At 42.8% G+C, this 26,015-nt stretch overlaps 1 protein-coding gene across 2 annotated transcripts; it reads right to left on the minus strand.

Moving 5' to 3' along the window:
• Nucleotides 1-3,760: 3,760 nt before the first annotated feature.
• Nucleotides 3,761-25,781, minus strand: LOC118561188. 2 transcript variants are annotated; one of them, XM_036133125.1, is made up of 4 exons: nt 25,595-25,781; nt 4,271-4,452; nt 3,973-4,198; nt 3,761-3,901 (listed from the first exon to the last, which is right to left on the minus strand). In XM_036133125.1, the coding sequence occupies exons 1-4, from the start codon at nt 25,667-25,669 to the stop codon at nt 3,899-3,901; spliced, it is 486 nt and encodes a 161-aa protein (XP_035989018.1). In that variant the 5' UTR covers nt 25,670-25,781; the 3' UTR covers nt 3,761-3,898. The 2 variants fall into 2 exon arrangements, with proteins under 2 accessions (XP_035989018.1, XP_035989017.1); XM_036133124.1 differs by having other exon boundaries at nt 3,761-4,198.
• Nucleotides 25,782-26,015: the final 234 nt, after the last annotated feature.

Raw genomic sequence — 26,015 nt, forward strand, 5'->3', positions numbered from 1 at the left:
AAGCTCTGAGTAAGTATGAATGTCTGTAGGAATCAAAATTTTGAGTCCGATCGCCTTACAAGGGTTTGAAAATGGTAGAAGACCCAAATTTGTCACTTTTTTGGGTAAACTGCCACCTTTGGCACCCATTTTCTCAAATACTGGCAGAAATCCCATGGAGAACTTTTTTTCCCAGCTCGAGTACACATTTAAGTTTGGAAAACTGCTATCGAAAAGTAGTCCCCATGCAGGTTAGTGGAGCGAAATCCTATTTCTAGCCTCATTTTGAGCTTCAGCCTATGGCCTACTCAACAGCATTTTGGCACGGTATGTTGGTTAGTCACGGCTGGTGTTTCTGGGTCACGGGTTGTAATCCTTTTTCTTTCACCCATTTTCATTCTGCACTTTCTTTATTCTCTGAATAATCTTCACCCTGTATAATCTTTGACCAGTATAGTGTATTATGTGAAGGATTTTGCTTTGTATTAGTTGTAAATTTGGGATAAAAGTTTAAGAAAGTTCTTAAACATATCTGAGCCCAGAAGTTTTTTTCAAAGCTGACTGATAAACCCTCTTCCCATTTCATAACAAGAAGCGATATTGAATCATGTAGTTTAGACAGTGTCTTGTATAATTTATACAGTAGTTTTGGGAGGGGGGTTAGATCCAGGAACTTTATTGGAATTTGTAAACCACCTTTATTGAGCTTAAATTTATTTTTTATCATAGATTTAATTTGTTGATATTCTAAAAATGTAATGAACTCAGTTCCTTCTCATATACTAATACCTTTACTCTTCTAGTATGGAAAATGTATATATTTTTTTGTAGGATGTCTGGATAATTCCAGATGGGTGTACAATTGGATGGGATAAGTGATGACTCCATCATTTTAAGAAACTCCCACCATGCTGTCGAAGAAGAGCTGATGTATATTTTTAAAGCATAAATAAATGGCAAATCAGAAATCCTGATATCACATATTTTCTGTTCTGTCTAGCCAAGTCTCATCTGAGGGATTATGCTTTATCTATTTTGAGATGTATTGTAGCCCATTTGCAAAGAAGTATTAATAGAAGTTAGGCAGATCTTGTCCCCTATCTATCTTTAGTCTTCTGTAGTGTCTTTAAGCTGATGCTTGAAGTTAGAAATTTAGAGATGGAGGAGTCCAGAGATTTAAACCATTCGAATGATGGGGATTTATTTATTGTGGATCATTTAGAATAAGTAATTCATTCTAGGTAAAACCATCAATTTATTGGAAGCAACCATTCCCATAAGTGAAATTGATAGCAATTTCCATCTGTTAAGATTCTCTTTATAAGAGAGATGTGGTTAAATTTTGTTAAATCCACCAATTTAGATGACACAGTAATACCCAAATAGTTAATAATCCCTGGCTGTAGTTAGAAATCTAGGAGGTTCTGTAAAGAGCAGTTAATGGGCAGTATTGTAGATTTTGACCAATTAATTCATAAGTAATCTGAGAATTTTGAGAAAGATTTTAGTAATCTAATTACTTGAGAGAGAAAGAGGTGTTTGAGTGCTGGAGATAAAGTAATACATCACCTGCATAACGACTAATTTATGCTTTATTTTCATGCATTTTATACCTTTAACAACATTAGTTTGTCTAATTGGTATTTTATTGAACCAATGGCAGCAACAAACAGTGAGGGGGGAAAGCAGGCATCCTTGCCTGGTGCCTCTCTGGAGACAAAAGCTGGAAGATGTTTGGTTATTTGTCCTGACACATGCTGTTAGGAAACTATAAAAAAAAATTAACCAATTCAGTAATTACTAAATCAATTCAAATTTAGTAACGCTGGAGATAGGCACCAGCACCCCCCGCGACCCCATGAGGGATTAAGCGGTTTGGAAAATGGATGGATGGATGGAATTCAGATTTAGTAATCTGTGTGCCTTTGTGAATGACTGCCTTTAATAAAACCAGTTTGATCAGGATGTATTATGAGAGGAGTGACTTTATCTAACCGTCTTGCAGGAGCTTTACAGATTATTTTAATATCAACGTCAATAAGGGATATGGGGCGATAGCTGGTAGGAAACGCAGGATCTTTGCCTGGCTTGGGCACGAGACTAATGGTAGCATAATTCATATTAGCTGGGAACCTATCATTTTCCTGAGTTTCCTGCAATGTTCTGTGGAATGTTGGTGCCAAAATATTCCAGAATTCTTTATAAAACTCTGCTGAAAATCCATCTGAACCCGGAGCCTTTTTATTTCAACTGTTGTAAGTAGTGCATCTAGAGTCATCGTTTGACTGTCTGATAATTTAGGAAGAGTTATTTTATCCAGAAATTGCTCAATATCTTTATCTGATGGGTTTGTTGCGATGTGTATAAGGATTTGAAGACATCCCGGAAGGTGTTCTTTATACTTTCAGGATCATATAATGTATTATCAGTTGAGTCTGTGACTGCAAATATAGTTTTTTTTTATTGATTTATTTTTAGTTGATTAGCTAAGAAGCTTCCTGACTTATTGCCATGTTCAAAGACTTGTATTCAAAGTCTTTGTATTAAGATTTTATTTTTGCGTTGCAATATATTTGTTTAATTCTCATTTTGCTTTACGGATTTTACCCAGCTGTTCCTCTTCCTGGTGGGTTTCTAGTAACTTATTTTTTTTCTTCTAATTCCTGAATCTTTTTGATTTCTATCTTCTTTTTATGAGATAAGAATGAAATTATTTTACCTCTCATCATTGCTTTCCTTGCCTCCCAGAGAATAGATGCTGATGTCCCTGGTAGATCGTTGTACTCCAAGTATGAAGCCCACTCTTCTTTAAAATATTTGACAAATTCTTCACTGCATGAAAAGTGTGATTTTCGTCACTATGCGGCACTGTAGATTGTCGTGGAAGTTCAGGTTAACGGCTGTTCACGGTAATTTGCAGTCAACACCGAAAACTGCCATGAATTGTCAGAAATTGACGTGGCAGTTGTCCCCCCATGACCCCCCTCCTCCTAATTCTAGGGGAGGCTTTAACATGTAAATGAAAATGCTGTGAGCTATACAAACGCAATGTTGCAGGGGGAGGTTTCGCCTTTAGCAAGACAGAGCCACATTTCACAGACTTGATGCACAGAAGAAGTGATGTGATAACCTGACGCCGCCAGATAGATTTGCTTCGCATTTCCATCTGGAAACCTTCCGTTGAAGTAATTTTGGGAAGGGGCGAAAATACTGGTTAGCTGATTGGCCTATGTTGGTGATAGACAAGCCAAATAAACCAATCAGATCAACGAAGCATATGACGTACTCGTCAACAAGCAACAAAACACAACCACAAGCCAAGCTACTCTTGCTGCTGCAGGTAAAGGCTCGTTAGCTCAGCAAAGAAATACTCTGTAATGCCGATAAAACTTGCTCGATAGCCACGCTAACGCTAGTTTCATCGGCTGAAGCCGCCATGTTCTTTAGACTGAACTGTCGATCTTCTCGTTGCGTCACACCTCAACCCGCCTCAAAGCCAACGCTGATTGGACGTTCGTTTGGTGAACGGCTCCAAATTTTCTTTAACGGAGAGTAGCCAGACTGATCTGCGAGTGAAACCTTGAAAGCTCGCGAGATCAGGATGGTCTCACGAGGCTAGTGATGTGATGGCATTGTCAGAAATCTTGAAGGTTGATTGCCATGACAAAAGCATCATGGCCAGAAGTTTCATCAACAAGTCTCCTGGTTTTTCACTTGTGGACTGATCACTTCGTAAAATGTGTTATTTAGTTAGAAGTTATAAATTTACTGAAGGCTGTGTCATGACTGGCTTTAAATGTTTGGCCCACATGCAGAGAACCACTCGGCAGCAGAGATCAGTTCAACAATTTATTTGCGAGGCAAGTGGTGTGACAGCCCAAATGGCGAGGAGGTAACAACGGGAACGAGGCCCGGTGAATCACTGAAAGGTAAGGAGAGATGATTAGAGGGGGAAAGGCTCAGGGGAGAAGGATCTGAGGCGCGTACGCTTACCACCGGGCGCGGCGACCGGACCGGGAGGGGACGGTAAGGACTCAGCGTGACGTACGAAGGTGGCAGGTGCTTCAGGGACCGGGGAGGGCGTAGGTGGAGCGGGGGTCTGAGCAGCGTCGTCGATCGAACGAACTGGGACAGCGGAGGAACCAGAGGAGCTCGGGGCGACAGGTATACTCGAGAGGGAGTCCCGTAGGAGGATCTGACGAGAGCACTCGGGTGAGGCCTGAGAGACACAAACAAGCGGTTAGCTCAAAGAGATCTATCTCGTGACTGAGATAGTGGCCTGCAGTCATACCAACGACTGATAACATTCTGGCATCCTCCTGCTGTCCGCACGCAGTTCTTGTAGCGTGGCAAGACGCTGCTGAACCAATCCCGGTGTGTGTGCCCCGCCCACCGGTCAACTGGGAACACCTGCGGAGAGGTAGAGCCAGCAGAACAGCCTGGCTCAGCTGACTGAGTCCTGACAGGCTGTGGCTGGAAATAATTGGGGTGCAGATAGACAATCATTATTAAACATATATAAGGCTCTCATGAGATCAATAATACATTATGGCAGTTTTATTTATGGAGCAGCAGCTAAAACAACATTACAAAGAATAGATAGATTGCAAAGTAGGGCTTTACGTATATGCACAGGAGCCGTGAAAACACCTATCAACGCTCTTTTAGTAGAGACTGGGGAAACTCCACTGGAATTCAGAAGAATGAAATTAGGTTTAGTATATTGGATGAAAATTAAAAGTAGTATGGATGAAAATGTAACTTCAACAATTTTACAAACTTGTTGGGAATAAAAGGACATGCCAAGAATGGTGTCTTAAAGGATAATTGGGAAATAAAGGAAATATAAAGGATATTTATAGATTAAGGAAAGCATTATTTATTTATTATTTATTATCTTCAGAATACAAAATTAACAAATAGAATTTAATAGATGTAAAACAGTGTTGCTACACACTCATTGACAGTAGGTGGCGGTATGCACCTTAAAGTTGCTTGCGATCCGCCATGATAGAAGAGAAGAAGAAGACAAAGAAGAAAAAAAACGTGCTGAGCGCTCCGCTACTGTGTGTTCATGTCCACTTCTGAGCCTGAAGATGAAATAAAACCACAACTGCTGGTAAGTGATCAATGGATGGACGACGTCTCGCGTTCAACTCGCCTTCAACTTGCAAGAACAAGCTTTATTAAAGTGTATTTTTTGTGAATCACAGTAAGCAGTACGCCGTCTTCACAACTCGGAGACAAATTGCAGGCGCTATGAACCGGAGCAAGGGTAAGATTTAAAGAATATGCTTTCATTCTGTGGTAAAAGGAAATAGATACGGATAGATACCGATCATAACTGTACATTTTGTTTTCACAGACTAATCTCGCCTCATAATGAGGCGGTGACCTCCTATTTGCTCGGAGCAATATATGCAAGTCCAGATTTACACGATGTTGATAAAGACGACATTGTGTGTAAGTAACTTGTTTTACTGTTTTCTCCTTCCTTGTTACTGTGACTTGCGTTTGATTTTTATTCATACCACTCTCATTTAATTGTTTTCCAGCCGCTTGTAAGACGTATTATGAGACGGTACGCAGGAGCTTCAGATATACGCAGCCAGAGAACTCAATGCGGGCGGAAGCTGCCAAGAATTCAGCTCGGAGTCGAGCTAGAAGAAAGAGGGTAAGACTTTATTTGGTGACTATTTTTCAGGTGCATTGATAGATGTGTTGTGTCCATACGCAGTGCATCCCATCGCACAGTACTGATTCATTGTTTTTTTTTAACAACTGCTGGAATTGAGACAGAGCGTGCTAGCGGATGACGAGGTGGAACTCTGGAAGTCCGCCACCGTAGACCTCATGTCTGGCGAAGAAGATGGCGTCGTTGGCAGAGTCTCCGGATGGATTGTACAGCCGCCGTCATTTCGTAAGGTTGTGCGCAATTCTGTTCCCCCGTGAAAATCTGTTTCCCCCGTGTCGGGAACGCGCTTTGCAGCCATTTTCCCGGCGCTTCTAATTGATTTCTCGGTTTTCTTTACCGAGAAATCAACTAGAAGCGCCGGGAAAACCTGCTGCAAAGCGCGTTCCCGACACGGGGGAAACAGATTTTCACGGGGGAACAGAATTGCGCACAACACCGGATTTCTCTGAACTCTGTGTGAAGCTGCAGTCCCGGTTAGAGGCGACGCCGAAGTACAGAGCCACGCACAGTAGGCGTCTGCACATCGAACCTGCCTCGGAGAAAATGCTGCCAGCATTTACCTACAACCCCGAGGAGGCAAATGGACAGTTCACGGAGTTGTAGTTTTTGGATAGACATGTGTGGGCAGATCCTCGCGTTGTATATAGTTGTTTGTTTTAATAAAGCTCTTTCTTTGCATAAACATCTTCCTGGCAAATGTTCATTTCCTGTATAAATTCATTCATGTCTTTGATGGTAGCCTAATAATAGTGTAGTAGTGTAGGATAACATGAATATACAGCATAGTGTATGTATGTATGTATATATATATATATATATATATATATATATATATATATATATATATATATATGCCAACCAATCACGAGTAAGAACATTCAAGCCTGGCCTGGCCACGTGTGGTTTTGCTGCCAATCACGAGCGATTTTACTTGTTTGAAATAGTGGTTTCAGCCAATACTGAGTAGGTTATTCAAGCCAGACCTGGCCAGCCGCGCGGGTTCGCTGCATTCATATGCTAATTAGGGCCATTAGTACAGCTGATCGCTCTCCACATACGTCATAGTCGGGTTCCGACAATTTGTGGCACTGACAAACGGCAACAAGCGCGGGTTGCAAATTGTCATTAACTGCCGAAAATGAGGGAGATCTGCGGTAGTTTACGGGGACGAAAATCTCACTTTTCGTGCAGTGCTTCATCCTTAAGCAATGATGTATTCAGTTTTCAGCATGGGTTACTGGCCTGGTAGCTGTGCTGCCGCTGGGTGGGTCCAGGGCTCTGGGTTCCTAAGGTGTGCTGTCCTAGGGCGCGTGTCCTGGCAGGGGCAGGGTTCTGTGGAGTATGTTGCTGGGGGTGGACATTGTGGCGTGTGGCGGTAGGGGTTTCCTAAGGCCTGTCTCTCTTCTTCCCTCAGGTGTGTGTGTGTGTGTGTGGGGGGGGGCAGCTTTCCTTGTGTTGGCCCCTCGTGGACCACTTTGCTCTGGAGGTCCCTTCGGGCATCTGGGGTTTCAGTTGCTCTGGCGTCTGCCTCGGTGCTCTGGGGGTGGGTCTTTGGTTCTTCTCAAGCACTATTAAGCATTTTTCTTATGGATAAACCTTACATACAAAAGTGCACTCTCACAAACACTTACAGGTGCTTGGATTCAAGTACTTACAGTTTCACTTCTATGCAGAACACCCATATTTACATACAGGAATCCAACACCATGTTGGCTGTCCTGGTGAGTCTCCCTCTCATTGCCCGTCATTCGGTTTCCATATATGGAGTCCATTTGATTAAATCGCTTCCAATGTGTTATGCTTGCGTTGCTCCCACTGTTGTAGTCCTTAATGGACTGGTAATCACTCTTTATTCTCTTCATCTTTACTTGGCAGCATTGTGCTGCTCGCTGGTAGCCCTCAGCAGCCGTCAGTTCTGAGTTCTGAGTCTGATTCTAGTTCTGGAGTCGCTGTTGTTACACAAACAATAACTCCACCCCTTAGCCAGTCAGAGACAGACAGCCTTTTTGAAGTGACATCTACACGTCAACCCGTTGGGTTTGGAAACTCAGTGAAGCAGGTACTAGAAATGGTAATGGTTCCACATAACCTTTACGAGTGGAAAGGCCTAAAAAGTTACGTGTACTGAAGCAACCCGCCCAAAGTTAATACTGCTGCACAGGGGCACTTCAACTCGCTTCGCCAGGGGTCTGTTTTGTCGCTTTTCCACTAGTACCAACTTAGGGTGATTTGCTTCGGTACGTGTCACTTTTTAGGTCTTCTCACTGACAACAGTTACATGAAACCATTACTATTTCTGCTACAAAAAAAGTAAAGTATATCATTAGGTACTGAACAGAGATGGAAGCCCTCACATCAGTGCCGCGGCTCAACGTAGAGGTGCACATGTTTTTGTGCTTTGTGATGGATGAGAATATTCAGATGGAGTTCGGCTGTGTCACACGAAGGAAAGTATTAAAGGAGGAACTGATGGCCCACTGAGGGCTACCAGCAAACAGCACCCCAATGCTGACAGGTGAAGGTAAAGAAAATAAACAGCGATTACCAATCCATTAAAGGATCTGTTACGGATTATGAGATTAGAGACTAGGCTGTGAAAGGCAGTTACTATGGAAACAAAAGATAAACACTGGAGACACAGAGCCTGACATACTTAGATTGGACAGAATGACTGATTAGGAGAAGATGTGTCAGCTTGGACACGTCTACATTATAGTATGATCTTCTCCGCCACTATGATGAAAGGAACACTGATATCGTACTATGTAATGTCTGTGAGAGCAATGAACGGACACTCTCTGGTGTCCAGAAATCTACCCATCACATTGTTGCATATGAGAGTCCAGTACTAAAGCTGTAAACATCCCTCTGCCTTTTAGATTAAATATGTTAAAATATAGTTTCAGTTTTAAGAGTCTTTTATTACTACAGAAGTCTACAATAGAAACACCACATTATTCAGGCACAGAATCTGGGGGGACCACAACCAGGTCAATTCTTTAAAAGAGCAATAAGCAAAATTTCATTATTTTAGATAAAAAAAATAGATAATGTGAAAAACTAAAGATAATATTTGAAATGGGCTATGGTATGATATCACACGCTTCTCTCTGCGTTGTTCTCCAATGTCTTGTTTACATAGCCAGGCCGGCCGCGTGTGCATGAACATGCATGTGAACAGCTGCCACTCAGGGCTTAACCCCTCCCTGCCCTAAAATGCCACCATCAGAGCAGCGCAGCATTGGAGAAAGATGGCAGAGAGCACCCCCAGCAGATTAAACTGTTCTCTTGCTAACAGCATTATCAAGTTATGAGTGACTTACTTCTTCACTTGAAATGTTTCTCTGAAAGGTGATGCTGGTTTGCTGTGGTTTTATCCTTTACAAATAAGTGCATAAGAGGCGACAGGTGAGATGGGAAATGAGGAGCCGGGTTGCAGATGGAGTGAGGGTAGAGGAGCGGCTTGTCATACATCTTGTTTTGGTCTACAGATGTTACTTAAGCACCACCTAGTAGTAAAAAATATTGCTCATGGTTTCTTTAAACACTACAATGGTCGAAACGATGCTAGCTGAAATTTTTTTAAGCGATTCGACCAAATGGACTCATTCTATAGGAGCCGACCGAAATGCATCGTGAGGGAGAGTCGCCGCTACTTGGCCACCATAGTGTTGGATTCTTTAATGACGGTAAGAATAGGGTGACCAGACGTCCCCGATTTCCGGGGACTGTCCCCGTTTTGGACCACCTGTCCCCGGCTAAAGCTGTCCCCGGAAATGTCCCCGATTTTACCGAGGGGGAAAATGTGTTGCGGTAGCTGGTTGCGCTGCGCGCACCACTAGATGGCGGTAATGATCCTTTTGGATGTCAGATGCCATTAAAACACGAAGAAGAAGAAGAAGAAGAAGAAGAAGAAGAAGAGCGCACCACTTTTAAAACAAAAGAAGAAGAAGAAGTGGAAATTCGTTGTCACAGGGGGAGCTGCCCTGTGTCATGGTAAGTATTTGAATCGGACTGATCCTGTGATAAATGTTTGTTTTTTGTCCAGGTTAAAAATTATCAATAAAAAGTAAGACAAGACCACGAGTTGCTGCTCACATCAGTAAAAGACACTTGGATAAATTGTAACAGAATAATTGAAAACTCCTTGTAAGGCGCTATGGTACGCTGGTTCTCCAGGGATCAACAAGGGTTCCTCTAAAGATGTTTTAGAACTGATTGGTGACCTTTAGTTTATATTTCAGATAGTTGGAAGTAGAGTTATTACTAGTTGTTTTGCTGATTTATGAGCATAGACTTCCAGGCTTAGGTTTAGCTTTTCTACTGCTCACTTTGGATATATGAAAGTTCCTTATGAAAAAATAGGAGTCAGTACCAGGAGAACTGAATGAGAAAAGATCTACATGATCTGAGAATGATGGAGGAAGAGATAACCACCTGTTTAATGTCCATTTATTATGTCGTTTTTGCTTGTAGCTCCTAATATTGTGGTAATTAGATTTGTAGTATTTAATTAGATGATATAATAATAAAAATAACAATAATTGGAAGTTTTCATGTTGTACATTCTAATGTTTTTGGAACTGATTTTAATTATATAATGTCTGTTTTAGAATAATGTAAGATTGATACGAGAGGAAGAGGATAGGAAGTCAGAGAGGAGATTAAATGGGTGGAGGAAAATAGGAACACTGATGTAAAGAACACTTGATGAGAAGAGATGAAATTTTACTTAGAGTATTATTAAAGTTCAAGTGATAAAGCGTTGACATGATTTAAGTGATAAAGTAACGTATTGAGTAATGTAGTGTGTGAAGTTTGCTATGTAAAACAGAGTGACTCAGGTTTGAGTTGAGAAGCCCAATTTCTGAGGATATAACCTCTTTCTGAGTCTCTGCACTGAACATGAGTTTCACTCCCTGGCTGTGGCAGAAAGAAGAGGCAGATTAGTTGTATCTTTTTCTTGTGTCTTAAAAATGTCAGTTCTTCACATAATACATTCTCTTCTCCTCTTATTTTATCCAGACCTCTGGATACCGTGGCTGATGGCTCTTCAGACACAGAAGGCCTTGAAGAAACCAGAGATGATCTCATGTTAGCTGACTCCCTGACCGGAGTTAACTCACCTTATAGGAGCAAACAATATACTGGCACATCAACTACCACCATACACATAATGTAGTTATACACACTTTGTGTAAGTTTATACATGCTCATGCTGCACACTGATCCAAGGGGTCTCCAAGTCTGTGCCTTTGTTCGACCTCACATCACCACAACCCATTTTCTTGTCCCAAACAGGCTCCATGCACAGCTCCACTTCTTCCTGAAGCTCAGCAGCTCCTGATTAATCCAGATGTGTCTGACTTCAGTAACCAGCCAGACACACCTGGATTAATCAGCTTGTCCAGTAAAGAAAGAAAGGAAACAAAAGAGATCCTGAGGTTCAGGAAGTAGTGGAGCTGTGCTTATAGCCCATTATGGAAAAAAATGAATCTGCTTATTTGAGATGCACAGGGCCCTGATGTGGCCAGGTAACAATAAGAAACATGTACCATCCTTTACCTGTGGGCTTGACCTCTACTTCTTTTTGATGTTAATGCAGAAAACCTATTGCTCATAGGTATGTAGACATGAGCAGAATAACTATTTGTTGCACTTTTTTAAAAGGTTGAGGAACTCTGTCTTCACAGAGAGCCACAGGCTAAATGTTTGTATTTACTGTTTTTTCTTTTCCTCATGTCACTCTCCCCTTAGGAGGTGGCAGAGCTCTTTGGGCTACACAAAATTGAAAAACCCTGCTAACCACCTTAGACCCCTCCACTCCCACCCCCATCACTTTGCCTCAACCCAAAGACACAGTTCTAGTTTTCTATTAACACTATTTATTAATTTTATTAATCTTAGGATATACTAAAAATGTGGAGAGGCACATTCCTGGCTTTCACACTTGATTTTTGTTGTTTAAATATTAATAAATATGTAAAAATAAATGAAACCATTACTGTCCCCGTTTCCTAATTTCATCTTGATGAGATGTGTCCCCAGATTTGATTTAAAAAATCTGGTCACCTTAGGTAAGAACCACTTTTACCTAAGAATCCAGGGAGGTTCCCCTGATGGTGCCAACACCATGGTGGCTGTGTGCCACAGTGGCTTTCCTTCACCTCAATACACAGGTGAGAATGGTGAAGATTGCTGTCTTTGTCGTCACTTCCTGTTTGCGGTAAGGTGTATTGTGTCACTTCTTGTTGTCACGGTGTGAATTGCGGTCTGTTGTTCCAGGCTCTCTTGCTTTTATCTTTAATCTCTTTGCTGTAACATCTATCTGTTTCTAACACATAAGTACTTTCTCGTGAAGTGCAGCAACATTCTCTGTTGCTGCGCTTCACGTTTGGGAACTCCTCGTGTTTCACACGGTTTGCTTTTCTCGGCGTGGTCATTAGCCTAGCTTTAGCCTCACAATGGCTTTCTCCTCTATCTTTCCATCAGCTTCTCCGTCTCTGTCTGAGTCTCCCCCTATCTTCTGCTCTCTGTGTCAGATCAGATGTTTAGTTATTTCTCTGCCTCTTTTAGTGATAATGGTACATGTCATAAATGTAGTGTTTTTGTAGTTTTGGAGGCGAGGGTGTCAGAATTGGAGACCCGGAATGGTCTCCAATTGGCTTCCTCCCAAACATGATTACCTCGTCCTCAGTAAGTGAGCCAGCATTGGAGGAATCTTTAGAACCTGCGCAGTGTCTGAACTTTTTAGAAGCAGTAGAGCTTTCTGAGCTATCTAACATTCTAGCTTGATCTAAACCTTCTACTTGTATGTTAGACCCAATCCCCACCAAGTTGTTTAAGGAGGTATTCCCTTTGATCAGTGGCCCTATTTTAGACATGATTAATCTATCCTTAGTAATAACAGCTAATTTAAAAGCCTGTGGTACATATCCATTTACTAAGGATAGATTTATTGTTGATTTAAATTTTTTTCACTCTCACATGTACAAGCCTGAACCTTCGCTACACACCAACAGTAATTTCTTCATATTTTTGTGTGCTGTGCATGCACACATGCATACACACAGTTTTTAAAGGCCTGGAAAGATGTTCTTTAAAATTTCCAGGTCATTTCAGTGTCTTGCACTACCCAGCTTGCAAAGACTTGCTTAAGACCCTTAGAAAACAACTGTTTTTCACAGCTTCTTGTGTGTGATAGCAATTTGGCAATGCGAGTCAGCCTTAATTTGTGAGATACAGAGATAACAAATTAATAAACATAAAATTATGGTCCATCTGCTGGGTTTCTGCATTGTTCTCGCTCCTCTTCTCAGCCCAAAATGGTGTTCTGCACCGTGTGATCTACTTTCAGTAGTTTTTGCCATTTATTGTAATCGCAAGATCCAGAAAATACAGGCAAAGTTGCTCCCTCTGCGTTTACTTCCATTAGCTCCTATGTCAGGCTTGATTAGGAGAGACCCATCCAAGATGGCGACGCCCAGTGTGAGATTTGCAAAACAACCAGAGGGGGGGATCATTTCAAGTGTTTTATAAATGAACATGACAACAAGGTTATGTGGCCTGCATGCTGTCTGGCTCGAGGCAGCATGTAAACTATCCTGGGCGGGAGGGTGGGGAAATCGGCTGCTGCTGCTGCTTCTTGTCTTTTGACGCTGCCTGCAAATCTTCATCATCCACAAAAAGTTTGTCCTGTAACATTACCATGGCTGTTTGTCCCGTCATCTACTCTTGACCTTTTCTGTTGATTTTTTGGGCCGAAATATGACAAAATACTTGTCATATGTTGACGTTCATGCTGCCACACGTTTTCATTCATTACTTGGTTAGCTAGCAGCTGCTCTTTCAGGTAAATAGCTAGATCCAGTAGGTTAGATTGCGCCATCCACTGTCTGTACTCGGGAGTGGGTATTAGTTTACTTCAACCGCTTCAAGCAGAAAACGTATTAATACTCTTTAAAAACAGACAACAAAAAATTTAATTAACAAATGTGAAGGACACAAGACATGTATTTATATTAGGGCTGTCAAACGATTAAAACGATTGAATTTGAATCGATTAATCACATAATGTCGATAGTTAACTCGAGATTAATTGCAAATTAATCACACGTTTTATTCTTTTATTTCTGAAAGTGTAATAGCCTGTTTGGGCATTTTAATATACAATTTTGCAATAAATTACACTAATAAAATACACGCTTGTATAAAAAAAATATTTTGTTATTTTTCAAGCACTTTTGAGAATTGGAATGAAAACATCCTAGTGCCAAATGTTAAACTCTGGACTATGATGGCTAAATGACTAATCATGACGCCTTGATGTTTACACAATGTGTAAATAAATTTGTAAATAAATACCTGTTTTCATGCCGATATATTTTTTTGCCTCTTAAACAAAGATAGACATGGTATTAGGCATATACATATAAATTAATAAAAATTGTACATTTCAATAAAGTCATAAGTTTTATCGTTCGTTTTTACTCTCTCGGAGCTTTCACACCAACAACAATATTTTTGCGTGCTGTTTATATCCATATTCATACAGTTTAAGCCTGGAAAAAGGTTTTAAATTTCCAGGTCATTCCAGTCTTACACTTTGCTTGCAACTGGGCAGGAGCTTAGTACCCTGAAAGAGACTGTTTAGCAACTGTTTAGTAATTCCAGGTACTTTGTTTGGCAACGTAATTCAGCCTTAGTTTGTCAAATACAGAGAAAACAAATGAATAAGCATTAAAGTACGGTTTATGGATTGAGTTTCTGCAATGTTCTCAGCATGTTAAAAACTCATCTTCAGAACCAATGTCTGCTCAAAATGGTGATCTGCACCAAGTAATCTACTTTCAGCAGTTATCACCGGTTATTGCACCGTAAACTGCAGAAAATACATGCAGAGTTGCTCTGTCTGCATTTACTACCGTCGGCTCCTATGGCGGAGGGATATTTCAGCTGGATACACTCAGTGTCTAGTGCAGGCAGGTCTCTTAATAACCGCTGTTTCGTCACTTATTTTAGAGCCCAAATAAGCGATTTCACTTTCAGAAACGTGCCCAAAAAAACGCAACCCGTGACTCATGAAATTTACAAGCGCCTTTAGAATAAAACAAGTCCAAAGTCACATGAAATAAACAATCTGTGCAACAGTGAGCGCGGGTCTGTTTTGTTTTCTAGTGCTCTTGAAACTACGGAAAGCGCCGAGGGTAAAAGAAACACAGTCTGGAGAGCGCGCCGGGGAAAAACATTAGGGAGCGGTGTGTGTGTTTTATATGTATCCCCCCCAGGGATAAAACATGAATGACCAGAGGGGGGGACGTCACAAACAGAGGGGGGTAAATCCCCCCCATCCCCCCCAGCAAATCGCACCCAGGCGACACCGCAGGATGCGCTCCGGCACGTAATGGGGCGTCTACGTAATGTTTATGCTTGTCCATAGACATCATATACGTAGTTGCGTCGTTGGCCGCAGGTTTGCACGTCAACGTCACCGCCATATTGTATGTGACAGAGAAAAGGTAAGTTCTGTTGTAGTGAACGTGGATCAGATAAGATGCCTCATTCCTGTGCTGCATGGAAATGTATTTGGGCTGATTTCACTACTTGTATCTGCCTTCTATAGACTAAGGCTGCACCATGTTGCAAAACTGGACGCACTAAAGCTGCAGAGTGACAACACTAGATAAAAGCTGTGCAAGACCATTCTTTTTCAAGGTCTTTAGCTTGCATACAGTATATATATATATATATATATATATATATATATATATATATATATATATATATATATATGTATATATATATATATATATATATATATATATATATATACATAAATATAAAATCACACAGCTATTTATGTGGCTTAGACGTAGACGCCGCGTCGTCGGGTGGGAGGCGTGCCGACAGAGCGGCCATCTTAGGTCAGACCAAGGTGCGATCAGAGTGAATACACGTCGATTCAGGAAAGTGGTACTTTATGTTTTGTTAGGATATCAACGAGGTCAAGTGGAACAAATTGTTTATCCCAGAACTGCCTGCCACACTTGGATTACACCGGACAACAAGGAAATGACTCATCTGTCTGTTAGCGTCCCAGAGTTGACACAGTTTATCTACTGATGACGGAGTTTGGATATGTACAGCCTTTTATGGGCGTTAACCTAAACTCCTTTATAATGTTTGAATGATGAGCAATCAGGGCTTCTTGCCAATCAAGAGCCCATCAGCTGATGTGAATGTAACTCTTTCTCTGTCTTAAGTAGATAAAATATAACTAAAAGCATACTTGTCTGTTTTATGCATCCTACATTCAAGGTAATATTTAAGTGGGGGTCGCCTGACTGGGTAAAAAGAACTGGGTCCACTCAGGGTGTTTCACCGGCAGAAGGGTCGGTAGACATTAACAGTTTTGAGACACTCTGAATCCGGTGAATTCTCAACTGATTTCCAGATAAATTAGCTGACTGAAAATGTCACCCATTTAGGGGTTACATGAGACCAATTGATTGCATTAAATGATTTTCTAACTTAATAAATATTTCGATTTTTTTTATTGACAGTTAGCAAACTTCCATAGTTACGTCCCAGGATGCCCGACTTTTGCTTCACTTATGGGTGCACAAATAAAAAAACACTACAAATCAATTCACGGGGAATTATCTTCCATAAGTAAGATTTTACGATAGATAATCCTCATGATTTCTAAAAGATGTGACTGAGGACATATATATATATATATATATATATATATATATATATATATATATATATATATATATATATATATATATATATATATATATATCAAACAAAATGGTCCTAAATAACTGGACAGACATGATTTATGGGGGAAAAATAATTTTGTAATCTCTTTGATTCTAAGATGCATTATTTTGTTTTTTGTTGATTTTTTTTCCACATTGCGGTTTGTATTATATAATTTTTAACTGGGTTTTAAGGGCACCTCTGTCTACATAGCAGCAAAACTATATACAGACAAGTGAGAGCACTTGTCTGTATATAGTTTTGCTGCTATGTAGATCAGTGCTGTTGTCATCACGTACTCTTAAAAAGTGGCAGATGGTCACTGATTAGTATCTGTTTTTGTACAGTTGTAAAGTGCCATTTGTGAATGTATTTGAAGTAAGCTACCCGGTTGGATTTATGATAAAAGGGATTGAATAGTCTATCAATATATATATATATATATATATATATATATATATATATATATATATATATATATACATTTATCAAATATAAGAGAGATAGATGTGTATTTAATTTGGGTGTTTATTGTATTAATATGTAACCACAAAATATATAATTGTGTGTATATATCTCATCCGGTTTGACTTCAATTTAAATTGTTTTGATTCTGAATAAATATGTGTAATCTAACTGAAAGGTCACGAGCATTGTGAACATATGATTAAATGAGATCTGAGCTGCCTCCTATTCATTCTGACAGCAGCTGTCTGATCTATGGTCTGACCCAAGATGGCCGCCCAGTAGGCACGTCGGCCCAGCCATAGCCATATATAAAGATATTATATTACGTCTATGGGCCCAGCGGCCGGCAGCATAGACATATATAAAGAGTAGACCCCGTATCGACCGCTCTCGCCTATAGGTGCTGACGAGATTTAGGGGCGCCAAGTTAGGGCGGTCGACAACTCCGCTCAGTGTAATGTGTTAACCAGGTGCAGAATCAATTTTAGTCAACTATACTCGCTGATTAATAAACTAATTTTCACATTGTTTTTTTCTGAAAACTTTAAAGCTATAGCCCAGTTGATTGTTATTGTTTTGATCCGGGTTTTTCGCGCACCGGACTGGTAGGCAAAAGGCGAACACAATGGCGGATGCAAACAGAGAAACGGAGGAGTTCTCCACGTATTTTTCTTCTTTAGATAATGTATCACAAGATTGTTTTGTGAGTAAGTTGATGGTATCAGATTGCCAGATCCACACAGCAAAAGCCTGAAGGGATGGAGTGAGTCTGTGAAATGCTGGCCAAGTGTTCCGTACCGCGACATATACAGCTGCCTTATAAACACGCAGGCCAGTACAGACGAGAGAGAATGAAAGCCCCTGAAACCACTGGACGGCTACAATTATTTTATATCGGGACATAGGCACCAGCAACCCCCGTGACCCCATGAGGGATTAAGCGGGTCAGAAAATGGATGGATGGATGGATGTTCAGACATGTTTGTGTAACAGCAGAAAGCGAAGTCAGACACAGACCGTGCCTCAGCAGAGAAGAAGACCCGCCCGGTAGGTTAAAAAAAAACATTGTTTACTACAGATTATTTTGGTGTTTTTGTTTTTTATGTAGTGGGGGTGTCGGCGACGTTGCAGCGTAAACACAGACGTACTAGCGCACGTGAACAGGGGCGTAATGCAGCCGCTGTCTGGTGCACATTATTGCACACTGATTGCACGAAGAAAACTAAAATGATGCGGCGTGCTGCTGCTGCAGCGCATCGACTCCACTTCTCCCGGCCCCGTCTACCGATCGCTAGAAGTTGTATTTACCGGAGATGAAGTGTAGACTGCAAATTCTGTTGTGGGATGATGGCTCCCACAGTCCATTGGGATTGTCTGCCTGCGCTCTTTTCATTGAAATTATCCATTTCTTTCTTCGTCCTTCAGTAATAGACAGAAACGTACATCCGGCGATTTGGAATGCCTCTGTGTGCAACCGGGAGCACAACAAGTCGTAGGCATTGTTTAGATTCCAAAAAAAAATAAATAAAAGTACGCTCTAGATCACCCGTTTTGTCATGTAGTAGATGAGAACAGTACTGTTTTTTGCCTACCCGCAGGAACCGGATGTAGCGCTGACGTCACGCATGAACTGGTCTATAGCTATTATAACAAATGGTTCAGTGCATCCCCTCCCCTGGCTGCCACCTTACCGTGGTGGAGGGGTTTGAGTGTCCCAATGATCCTAGAAGTTATGCTGTCAGGGGCTTTATGCCCCTAGTAGGGTCACCCAAGGCAGACAGGTCCTAGATGAGGGACCAGACAAACAGCAGCCCAAAAAACCTCTTATGATGAATACGAACATTGGACGTTGTGGCCTGGCCCCACTCTGGAGCCAGGCCTGGAGGTGGGGCACATTGGGGAGCACCTGGTGGCCGGGCTTTTGCCCATGGAGCCCGGTCGGGCTCAGCCCAAAGAGGAAACATGGGTCCCCCTTCCAATGGGCTCACCACCTGACCTGTCGGAGGGGCCAAAGGGGTCGGGTGCATTGTGTAACGGGTGGCAGTAGAGGGCGGGGACCTTGGCGTTCTGATCCTCGGCTGCAGAAGCTGGCTCTTGGGAAGTGGAATGCCACCTCTCTGGTGGGGAAGGAGCTGGAGCTAGTGCGCAAGGTTGAGAGGTTCCGACTAGAGATAGTTGGACTCGCCTCGACGCATGGCTCTGGCTCTGGAACCAGTCTCCTTGAGAGGGGCTGGACATTCTTCCACTCTGGAGTTGCCCCTGGTGAGAGGCGCAGAGCTGGTGTGGGCATACTTGTTGCCCCTCATCTCGGTGCCTGCACGTTGGGGTTTTCCCCGGTGAACGAGAGGGTGGCCTCCCTCCGCATTCGTGTGGGGGGACGGGTTCTGACTGTTGTTTGCACTTATGCGCCAAACAGCAGTTCAGATTACCCACCCTTTTTGGAGTCCTTGGAAGGGGTACTGGAGAGTGCCCCTCCTGGGGACTCCCTCGTTTTGCTGGGGGACTTCAATGCTCACGTGGGCAATGACAGTGAGACCTGGAGAGGCGTGGTTGGGAGGAATGGCCCACCTGATCTGAACTCAAGTGGTGTTCTGTTGTTGGACTTCTGTGCTCGTCACGGATTGTCCATCACAAACACCATGTTCAAGCATAAGGGTGTCCACATGTGCTCTTGGCACCAGGACACCCTAGGCCGCAGTTCGATGATTGGCTTTGTTGTCGTTTCATCTGACCTGCGGGTGCATGTCTTGGACACTCAGGTGAAGAGAGGGGCGGAGCTCTCCACCGACCACTACCTGGTGGTGAGTTGGCTCCGATGGTGGGGGAGGAAGCCGGTCAGACCTGGCAGACCCAAACGTATTGTGAGGGTTTGCTGGGAACGTCTGGCAGAGTCCCCCATTAGACGGAGCTTTAACTCCCACCTCCGGAAGAGCTTTGAACACGTCCCGAGGGAGGCGGGGGACATTGAGTCCGAATGGACCATGTTCCACGCCTCTATTGTTGAGGCGGCTGGTCTGAGCTGTGGCTGCAAGATTATCACGCAGGTGGATACCAGCGGTGAGGGAAGCCGTCAAGCTGAAGGAGGAGTCCTACCGGGCTTTATTGGCCTGTGGGACTCCGGAAGCAGCTGATATGTACCGCCAGTCGAAGCGGCTTGGCTGGTCGCCGAGGCAAAAACTCGGGCGTGGGAAGAGTTCGGAGAGGCCATGGAGAAAGACTTCCGTACGGCTTCGAAGCGATTCTGGTCCACCATCCAGCGTCTCAGGAGGGAGATGCAGTGCAGTACCAACACCGTTTACAGTGGGGGTGGTGTGCTGCTTACCTCGACACGGGACGTCGTGCGTCGGTGGGCGGAATACTTCGAAGACCTCCTTAATCCCACCAACACGTCTTCCATTGTGGAAGCAGAGCCTGAGGACTCTGGGTCGGGTTCTCCCATCTCTGGTGCTGAGGTCGCCGAGGTTGTTAAAAAGCTCCTCGGTGGCAAGGCCCCGGGGTGGATGAGATTCGCCCTGAGTACCTTAAGGCTCTGGATGTTGTGGGGCTGTAATGGTTATCGCGGCTCTGCGGCATCGCGTGGACATCGGGGGCAGTTCCCCTGGATTGGCAGACTGAGGTGGTAATCCCCCTATTTAAAAAGGGGGACCGGAGGGTGTGTTTCAACTATAGAGGAATCACACTCTTAAGCCTCCCTGGTAAGGTCTATTCAGGGGTTCTGGAAAGGAGGGTCCGTCGGATAGTCGAATCTCTGATTCAGGAAGAGAAGTGTGGTTTTCGTCCTGGCCGTGGAACACTGGATCAGCTCTACACCCTCAGCGGGATCCTGGAGGGGGCATGGGAGTTTGCCCAACCAATCTACATGTGCTTTGTGGATCTGGAGAAGGCATTCAACCGTGTCCCCCAAGGGATCCTGTGGGGGGTACTCCGGGAGTATGGAATACCGACCCTTTAATAAGGGCTGTCAGGTCTCTGTATGACCGGTGTCAGAGTCTGGTCCGCATTGCCAGCAGTAAGTCGAACTCGTTTCCGGTGAGAGTTGGACTCCGCCAAGGTTGCCCTTTGTCACCGATTCTGTTCATAACTTTTATGGACAGAATTTCTAGGCGCAGCCAAGGTGTTCAGGGGATCCGTTTTTGTGGCCTTAGGATTGCGTCTCTGCTATTCGCGGATGACGTGGTCCTATTGGCTTCATCAGGGCGTGATCTACAGCTCTCACTGGAGCGGTTCGCAGCAGAGTGCGAAGTGGCCGGGATGAAAATCAGTGCCTCCAAATCCGAGACCATGGTCTTGAACCGGAAAAGGGTAGAGTGCCTTCTCCGGGTTGGGGAGGATGTGCTGCACCTAATGGAGGAGTTCAAATATGTTGGGGTCTTGTTCACAAATGAGGGGAAGATGGAGCGGGAGATCGACAGGCGGATTGGTGCGGCATCTGCTGTGAAGCGGGCACTGTACCGATCAGTTGTGGTGAAGAGAGAGCTGAGCCAAAAGGCGAAGCTCTCGATTTACCGGTCGATCTACGTTCCTACCCTCATCTATGGTCACGAGTTTTGGGTCGTGACCGAAAGAACGAGATCCTGGATACAAGCGGCCGAAAGGAGTTTTCGTAGTGTGTCTGGGCTCTCCCTTGGAGATAGGCTGAGGAGCTCAGTCATCCGGGGAGGACTCAGAGTAGAGCCGCTGCTCCTCCACGTCGAGAGGAGCCAGTTGAGGTGGCTCAGGCATCTGGTCAGGATGCCTCCTGGACGCCTCCCTGGTGAGGTATTCTGGGCACATCCCACCGGGAGGAGGCCCAGGGGAAGACCCAGGACACGCTGGAGGGACTATGTCTCCCGGCTGGCCTGGGAACGACTTGGGATTCCCCCGGAGGAGCTAGCCCAAGTGGCTGGGGAGAGGGACGTCTGGGCCTCCCTACTGAAGCTGCTACCCCCGTGACCCGACCCCGGATAAGCGGAAGAAGATGGATGGATGGTTCAGTGCATTTAAAGGTTCTTAGTGTGGTTAAAAGTAATTGAATATTCTGACAGAATTTATGTATGCTGCAAAACACAGCGCCACTCTCACACACACACACACACAATATATATATATATATATATATATATATATATATATATATATATATATATATATATACACACACACACACACAGGGGTTGGACAATGAAACTGAAACACCTGGTTTTAGGTGTTTCAGTTTTTTCAGGTTTTAGGTGTATATGTCATTCTTAGGAATGACATATACAAGTCCTGCACAGTGGTAAGAAGGATTTTAAGCCATTCTTCTTGCAGGATATTGGCCAGGTCAGGACGTGATGCTGATGGAGGAAAATGTTTCCTGACTTGCTCCTCCAAAACACCCCAAAGTGGCTGAATAATATTTAGATCTGGTGACTGTGCAGGCCATGGGAGATGTTCAACTTCACTTTAATGTTCATCAAACCAATCTTTCACCAGTCTTGCTGTGTGTATTGGTGCATTGTCATCCTGATTCACGGCACCTCCTTCAGGATACAATGTTTGAACTATTGGATGCACATGGTCCTCCAGAATGGTTCGGTAGTCCTTGGCAGTGATGCGCCCATCTAGCTCAAGTATGGGGCCAAGGGAATGCCATGATATGGCAGCCCAAACCATCACTGATCCACCCCCATGCTTCACTCTGGGCATGCAACAGTATGGTTGGTACGCTTCTTTGGGGCTTCTCCACACCGTAACTCTCCCGGATGTGGGGAAAACAGTAAAGGTGGACTCATCAGAGAACAATACATGTTTCAAATTGTCTACAGCCCAAGATTTGTGCTCCTTGCACCATTGAAACCGACGTTTGGCATTGGCACGAGTGACCAAAGGTTTGGCTATAGCAGCCCGGCCGTGGATATTGACCCTGTGGAGTTTTGGTGGAAACAGGAGAGTTGAGGTGCACATTTAATTCTGCCGTGATTTGGGGAGCCGTGGTTTTATGTTTTATGGATACAATCCGGGTTAGCACCCGAACATCCCTTTCAGACAGCTTCCTCTTGCGTCCACAGTTAATCCTGTTGGATGTGGTTCGTCCTTCTTGGTGGTCTGCTGACATTACCCTGGATACCATGGCTCTAGATACATCACAAAGACTTGCTGTCTTGGTCACAGATGCGCCAGCAAGACGTGCACCAACAATTTGTCCACTTTTGAACTCTGGTATGTCACCCATAATGTTGTGTGCATTGCAATATTTTGAGCAAAACTGTGCTCTAACCCTGCTAATTGGACTTTCACGCTCTGCTCTTGTATGTTCAATGTGCAATTAATGAAGATCGGCCACCAGGCTGGTCCAATTTAGCCATGAAACCTCCCACACTAAAATGAGAGGTGTTTCAGTTTCATTGTCCAACCCCTGTGTGTATATATATATATATATATATATATATATATATATATATATATATATATATATATATATATATATATTAATTTTTAGATTAATTTAGTTCTTGCTAAATTATTAATTATTTATTGGTTTTGCTTAGACCCTCCTCCTTGTCAGTCCGCCTCCTGCTGAGATTACCAAGTAGAAGCAGCTGCTGAGGTGGATTTGATTGTTTGGTGAAGGAGTGAGGAGTGAAACAGTTTTTCTACACACACACAGACCAGTTAAACGTTTATATTAGAATTTTTTGTAAGTCAACTCGGAGAATATTTCTGTTATTTTTGTAAGTAAAATCTCCGCGAGTGCTTTTTGTTTTGAGTGAGTCGAAAAATCTCCTCCTAAGACTACTCTTGTAATTTTTGATTTTTTTTGGGAAATTATTTTGAAGCAAGAGTTGCCGTAACAAGTAGAAAAAACTTGACTGATCTGATGACTTGAAGAAGAGCGCAAAGTTGGGAGCCACCAGCTGAACACTCACCGACGAGCAAAGAAAGCAGCCAGCGGGCCTGAGTAAAATCAGCTGATCGAGTTTATGAATGAAAGCCAGATCACAACCGAAAGCAAAGCTGTTGATTTTGGAAAAGGATTGTGGCAAAGAAGGACACTTATTGATGAACTTATTTCAAAGTAAAGGGATCTGTGTGATCATTAACAATGTTGGACCCCAAAGCCACGCCTGCGTCTGAGGACATGTTAAAAGAGCGCATGCTTTCGCGCAGAGGCAGATTGGGAGCCTGCACTAGAAAGATTAATGAAAAAAAGGCTTTGATGACAGATGCAGGAAATGTTGATGCAGTCAATGATTCAGCACAAGCATTTAAGAAAGCCGTGGATGAGTTTAAAAATGCTCATAAGTTGGTTCAAGAGCTCTTGTCAGAGGACGAAAAGGAAAATGATTACAATGACTGGTTTGAGCCTCGAATAACTAACTTAAACTATTTTTTGAAAGATGCTGAAACATGGAAAAAAGACATTGTACAATCAACAATCAAACCATCTGACAGTATATCTAATGTATCACAGAAATCAAAGTCATCTTCTTCCACATCCAGATCTTCCTCAGTCTCTTCAGAATTAAAAAAGGCCAAAGCAGAACAGGCTGCTGCACTGGCACGAGTTGCTGCCTTGAAAGAAAAACATGCTTTACAAATGGAGGAAGCTAAATTGAAGTTAAAGATGGAGCAAATTGAGCTAGAAGCTGATCTTGCAGCATCAAATGCTAAAATAAAGACCTTGCAAAGTGATAAGGTGGACCAGAAACTGTCTTTAGGTGACGGCATGAATGAATATTATAGCTCTCATCAAGAACCACATTCGATAGAGGGCAATGTGGAATTTATGCACCTAGGTGCTATACCAAAAATTCCACTTCAACGGACCATTTTGGAGAGATGTAACTCTTCTCCCAGGAGTTTAAGCTCAGCAGAGAATAAACCTCGAAATAAGAATCCCACTGAAAGTGAAACTGAATCTGCAACATATGATCATAATGCACCTGAAACTGCACAAGATTACCCAGAGGTGGCCGTTACTGCTGATAATGAAAATTTGAATGTTGTTATTCAAAGACAAAATGACATAGCAGAACTCATTGTCAGCCAGCAAAATCTGTCTTTGTTACCTCCGAGAAATATTTCTGTGTTTGATGGTAACCCATTAGAATACCAGTCTTTTGTTCATGCATTTGGACAATTAATTGAAGACAAGACTAAAAATGATAAAGACAGACTGTACTATCTAGAACAATTTACATCTGGTTTGCCAAGAGATTTGGTTCACAGTTGTTTACATATGGAAGGAAGTAAAGGCTACAGAGAAGCTAAACAACTATTAAAGGAGCACTTTGGAAATGAAATTAAAGTCTCTGGAGCTTATTTGGATAAAGCCTTGAACTGGCCAGCAATTAAAGCTGAGGATGGAAAGATGCTGTATGCATTTGCAATGTATTTGAAAGGATGTTGTAATGCAATGCAAGATTTACAGTACTTAGAGGAACTTGAAATACCATCAAACTTAAAGCTGCTAGCATCCAAACTACCTTACAAACTGCGAGAAAGATGATGAACCACAGCTTATGAAATACAACAGAAAACTCGCAAGAGAGTCAGATTTAAAGATCTTGTCAAGTTTGTGGAAAATCATGCTAACATGCTTTTGGATCCTTTGTTTGGAGACCTTCAAGACCAAACATCAACCAATAAAACATTCCCAAGAGGCAAAGGTGAACTAAAATCAATAAGAGGTAAAAACAGTAGCTTTGCAACATCAATAGTTACCGAGAAAACAGGATGTGCTATAAAGCAATCAGTTCTGTCTCCACCACCTCCAGAATCCACACCCAGTCCCATCATCCCTCACTGTGGATTCTGCCAGGGAAAACACAACTTAGCTGACTGTCTGCGTTTTAAAACAGAGACACATGATAGTAAAGTTGAATTTTTGAGAAGTCACGGATATTGCTTTGGTTGCCTACTAAAAGGTCATCTAAGCTAAAATTGTAAGAGGAGACTAATGTGTCAAGTTTGTCGAATGAAACATCCAACAGTACTCCATATTAAAGGTGCAAAAGTTTCAAAGCAGGACAGTCAAACAGAGATTGAAGAAACTCCCATAAGCAGTGCTCTTGTTTCAGCAGGTGATGTGACCGGGGCCGGGAGAGAATGTGCACTTGCAATTGTGCCCGTTCGAGTTAAGGTG

This window comes from Fundulus heteroclitus, unplaced genomic scaffold (genome assembly GCF_011125445.2).
Source record: "Fundulus heteroclitus isolate FHET01 unplaced genomic scaffold, MU-UCD_Fhet_4.1 scaffold_58, whole genome shotgun sequence".
Classification (NCBI taxonomy): domain Eukaryota; kingdom Metazoa; phylum Chordata; class Actinopteri; order Cyprinodontiformes; family Fundulidae; genus Fundulus; species Fundulus heteroclitus.